At 38.4% G+C, this 5,653-nt stretch overlaps 1 protein-coding gene across 1 annotated transcript; it reads left to right on the top strand.

Moving 5' to 3' along the window:
• Nucleotides 1-506: 506 nt before the first annotated feature.
• On the top strand, nt 507-4,800 carry LOC113024916 (E3 ubiquitin/ISG15 ligase TRIM25-like). The gene has a single exon (XM_080304495.1). It carries the CDS (start codon nt 1,089-1,091, stop codon nt 2,790-2,792), a length of 1,704 nt encoding a protein of 567 aa, XP_080160621.1. The 5' UTR covers nt 507-1,088; the 3' UTR covers nt 2,793-4,800.
• Nucleotides 4,801-5,653: the final 853 nt, after the last annotated feature.

Genomic DNA, 5,653 nt, shown 5'->3' with positions numbered 1-5,653 from the left:
AGCTCTTTCTTTAGATCATGGCAGGATGTGTTGCTTTTTGAGATCTTTTAGTCTACTTCACTGATTAATCAGTAATCAGGCCTGTGTATGAATGGAGCTGTAGCTAATCACAGTGAATCCACGATTTAACAAGAGGGGCAATTACTTTTTCCACACATGGTCAGGTAGGTGTTTAGGTAGGTGTCTCCCTTAAAAAATTTAATTATCATTTAAAAACTGCATTCTGTATTTACTTGGGTTATATTTGACTAATATTAAAATTGCCTTGAAGAGCTAAGAAGATCCAAGAAATCAGGAAGGTGTCAAATACTTTTTCACTGGAGTGCATCGGAGGGTGTAATGTTTCTTAATAATCTAAATTTCTATCATTATTTGGGGGCTTTTGTCAGTCACAGGGCCTTAATATTGTCCCAACTTCCCCCTAAATAGGGCACTCCTGTGTGGAGTCAAATAGCTTAAAGTTTATTTTAGAATAGTTTGATATGGCTGACAGGCTGTGAGATTAATCTACATCTAGTGTAGCATTAACATAACAATTAAATGGGCAGTGAGTTCATAAGGGTTCAAATGGATTATTCAAGCCCATCACACTGTGCCACACGTGGCAAAAGTAAAACATGATATCATGGCAATATTCATGTAAGGCTGACATAACTGGCTAAGTCCTGACTGGAGTGTTTAGGCATCATTGGCAAACTTGAACAGCTTCTATAAAAGGATAAAGTGTATTGCAAAAAATGAAAACAAACATGATGAATTAATTTTATGCGGCAGGAATGTAAATACATGCTGTCCCTTCCAGGAAATGGATGTGACTAACTCCTTAGTCATCTCCGGATTCCTGTTACAGCCTCCCCCACAGCTTTCATGTCTGCAACTTCCTGCCTCTTACTGCACTGGTGGAAAGGGGCTGGGTGTTGGAAACATGAACATATAAATGTTCATTCATTTCAGAGAAGCAGAGGCACATGACAAAGGAGAACTAAGCTTTGGTCTGTATTTTCTACGTGTGTGTGCCTATCTGTCTGTGCACGTTGGTGTGTGTATAAGAAAGGGAAACTGTTTCACATTCTGTGTCTCTTCGTGAAATGGAGCAGCAACATATTCAAGTAGAGAAGAAAAAGCTCTGCTGTTCGATCTGTTTGGATCTGCTGAAGGATCCGGTGACTATTCCCTGTGGACACAGCTACTGTACAAACTGTGTTAAACATCACTGGGATGAGGAAGATCACAAGAAAACCCACAGCTGCCCTCAGTGCAGACAGACCTTCACACCGAGGCCTGCTCTGGTGAAAAACACTGTCTTGGCAGAGTTAGTGGAAGAGCTGCAGATGACTGAACTCCAAGCTGATCACTGCTACGCTGGACCTGGAGATGTGACCTTTGATGTCTGCTCTGGGAGGAAGCTGAAAGCTACCAAATCCTGTCTGGAGCGTCTGGTCTCTTACTGTGGGCAACACTTCCACCCTCACTATGAATCCCCTGCCTATAAAAAACACAAGCTCATCAAACAATCAGGGAAGCTCCAGGGGAACATCTGCTCTTGTCACGGTAAAGATTTGAAGCTTTTCTGCCGCACAGACCAGAAGTGTACCTGCCTTCTCTGCGCAGTGTATGAACACAAACACCACGGCATGATCTTGGCCTCGGAAGAACGCAGTAAATGGGAGGGGGAGCTTGTTTCAAGTCAACAAAAGATTAAAAAGAGAATCCAGGACAGAGAGAATGATATGAAGGTGCTTCAGCATGAGATGGATGCCATCAATTATTCTGCTGATAAGGCTCTCAAGGAAAGTGAGGAGATCTTTACTCAGTTGCTTCATCTTATCAACAACATGAGGTCTGATGTGAAGTTGCAGATTAAATCCCAGCAGAAGACAAAAGTCAGTCGAGCCAAAGAGCTTCGAGCCAAGCTGCAGCAGGAGCTCAGGTGGCTGAGGAGGAGAGATGCTGAGCTTGAGCAGCTGTCACATAGAAAAGATCATGCAACTTTTATTCAAAATTACTCCTCTTTGACATGCATAAATCAGGGAACCGACCCACGCAGGATTAACATGCATCTTCTGCAGTACTTCGAGGACGTGACACTAGCTGCGCACAAGGCCAAAGAAAAACTACACACGATTTTTACCGATACTTCCACCAAAATTTCACTGATAGAGAAAGAAGTTAGTGTTTCAGTACCATCAGGAGAGCCTAAGACCCGAGCAGAATGTTTACAACACTCACAAGTACTCACACTGGATCCAAACACAGCAAACACACACTTGTCACTATCTGAAGGGAACAGAAAAGCAACTGTGATGAGTGAAAAACAGTTATATCCCAGTCATCAAGACAGATTCACTGACATGTTTCAGGTCCTGAGCAGAGAGAGCCTGAGTGGACGTCATTACTGGGAGGTGGAGAAGAAGTCATTTGAAGTTTCAATAGCGGTTACCTACAAAGATATCAGAAGAACAGGGTATGAAAGTGGATTTGGAAATGATGACAAATCCTGGGCTTTAGAGTGTTTTCATAACAGTTATCAGTTCACACACAATGCCACCAGCACTTTAATCAGAGGCCCTCAGTCCTCAAGAATAGGCGTGTACCTGGATCACAGTGGAGGTATTTTGTCCTTCTACAGCGTCTCTGACACGGTGAATCTCCTCCACAGTGTTCAGACCACATTCACTCAGCCGCTGTATCAGGGTCTTGGTGTTTTTGCTTCTTCTGATGCTCCTGCTGCTGCTGCTGCTGCTGAGCTGTGCGAGCTAAAAACAATACTAGTGCCTGTAAGTCCTGTGTAAGTTGTGCTGAAAATCAGTGATTTCCATGAGAGTAACTGAGGGACAGGCAAAGACTTTAGGCAGTAAAAGATGTATTAATAGCAAAAAAACCAAACAAACAAAAAAGCATCTGAAGATTATAAATAAGGATATGTAACAATAATCTTGAAAACCATAACTAAACTTGAACAAAGACACAATTTGGGGACATAGCAGCTCAAGCTACTTGTGCTAAAAGTCAGTGATTACTGTAAAAAAATATTTGTGGACACATATGGTTGTTTCTATGGTAGAAGAGGGTTAAAGGCATAAAGAAAGCTTTTAGAAATAATTATTTGACCGTTTTATACAAAATACATAGATTCTGTCATGGGGACTCAAATGGCACTAAATAGTTTGAATGAACCAAACATAAAGTTAAATATTTTATTACCCATCACTGCCTGCATTGATTTAAATTTAAATAGTAGAAGCCTCACAGTGGGTCAATACAATATTTCTCTTTAAATTGCATCAAAGGTGATCCATTAGAGTCCAGTCAGGTGGCATGTTGGCCAGTTTTCATTTCAGCTTATCACAGCAGCTTTATCTTTGTCTTTGTTCCTGTTGTATAGCCACTAAAAGGGTGATGCTTTCAATGAACTGAAACAAAGGTAGGACACTTTTCTATGTAACCATGCTTCTGTGAATAATTTGACACAAACATATATATTAGAGTTAACATACTAATCTCCTAAAGAGAAGAAAATTCAGCAAAGCTTCTTCTTTTTTAAAAAAAAACAAAACTTAATATATCCCACCTTCATATTTTGCAACACTTCTGCTCTGCCTAAACAGAGTTGTGCTGTCATCTCCTGTTTACATTAGCAGGCATTCCTAAATCTCCAGAGCAATTAAATAAAGCAAACATGGAAGTGAGTCAACTAAAGTAAAGTGATAGTGGGTGTGGAGGGGGTGTCAGCAGGTTTACAGAAATCAGTTTGTTTTGTGATATGTTTTCTTTTTGATAACTAAACTGTTAAATCATGTTTTTTGTTTGTTTGTTTGTTTTAGTTTTTTAAACACATGTCAGGTTTATGATAATTATTAAAAAATAGAAAAGCACATTTAAACTTGGACTGAGCCGAGACTGTAAAGAAGATCCAGTGATTTATTTCATAGTTTGCTAAAGCTCAAGACTTTGTGTGTTTTCAGACACAAGTCTTTTCTTCACATGTTTACACTCCAGTATTATTAGCTTAAAATACAAACTCTGTAGTCAAAGAGCAGTTACTTTCAAATGTATTTTAACATTTGCACAGTGAAGAGACGTTGCTTGAAATGTTTAAACCGTGTGTTTTGTTGTATGTGAATATTTGCACAATCCTTGTTAAGTGTGTAACATCTTTTGCAATTAAAACCGTGATTTATAATCTTTATTTTCAATACAGAAATATGGATCTATTTTAAAGCACAGTATAATTTGTGTTTGTGTCTTTTACTGTAAAAACGATTTTAATACAGTTTTATTTTTAAATATTTGATTTTGTCAATGCTTTCCCTTCAGTATGAAGAATATGGCTTTGTCCTAAATGCTGTTACTGTGATGACTCTGCCATTATGAGCTTTAAATGGAGCCAGGAAGCATTTAATCACAATGCGTCTGTGCTAATAATTGGGTATTTATAACCATAAAGATGTACAAGACAGTATAGTTTTTATTGCTTATATTCAAAGCTTTTTTTTTTTAATTGCTTCTTATATTCACCTTTATATTTTTGTTGGATGGGTCAAATGTTTAGCATGCAGGACACAAGAGATGAACAAATTTGTTGTGTCATTGTATGCAGGGCTGCTTAACGATGTGTGGTTTCTCTTAATGTCACCCCAAAGACCAAGTCAGGTAACATATTTGACAAGGTTTTATTTTGGCTTCTTCAGAAACTTGGGGGTGATTTTGCGTGTGCTTTGGACTCCGTTGGTTGTGTGGAATATTTTTGCGCTGCTAAGACAAAGTGTGTAAGAAACACAATAAAACTTGTAAAAGTTACATGCCATAAAGTGTAATTTCTTTACTGGCCACACCAAAAGTCCCCTCCCCTTCTTCATCTTCTTTCATAAATACCGTAAGATTTTTAATAAGTCATCCATTTGAATTCTGTTTATCCAAAAGCTCAGTTCATATTCTTAAAGAACTGTAATGTGATTCTTCTTGCATAAGTCATGCATTTGGTTAATACGTGGAATTAGAAGCGTGGCCACTTTGAATGATCGGTATGACTATGGCCCAGGGAGCTGCCGGTGTTAGGTGTCTACAAGGCTTTACTCTACTAGTGGGAGCCACTGAACTAATTAAGCTAACCGAGCATTTTAATGCACCTATCTTACAAAGAATATGGATTATTTGAGGCGCATTGGATTAATTTTTCAGGGTCAGGGGTTGATTGGCTGCAATGGTCTCTGCCTTGGGCCTTCCGTTTTTAATATAGTCTTTCTAAAAATAACCTAGTATTACACATTGGATTATTGATAGGAGCAAATACAATATTTCTTGATTTAGAAACTGCATTTAGAACAATGGCCTAAATTGAAAAAGTCAATTTCCACACAGGCGTCAATTTTCGCAGTGAATCATGTTTCGAAAGACAAAAAATGTCAGCAAGAAATAAAGAATGAATGAATATCTGACGTTTTGTTTTTCTTTTCTTTTTTTCTTTCAATCGTCAGTTGAGAATTTTAAAACATTAAGCTGCTGGAGTGGGAACCTTCATATTGAAAGTGACAGAAAAAAATATATTTCCGACATTTTCTAGGTCGCATTTATTAAGCTTTAGAAGCCCTAATTTACCGTAACAATTCTATGCATATAACCTCCGCAGATATTATTAACTGTACAATGGAGT

This window comes from Astatotilapia calliptera, chromosome 7 (genome assembly GCF_964374335.1).
Source record: "Astatotilapia calliptera chromosome 7, fAstCal68.1, whole genome shotgun sequence".
Lineage (NCBI taxonomy): Eukaryota > Metazoa > Chordata > Actinopteri > Cichliformes > Cichlidae > Astatotilapia > Astatotilapia calliptera.
The sequence above is the reverse complement of the archived record's forward strand: the minus strand, read 5'-3'. Positions and strand labels throughout refer to the sequence as shown.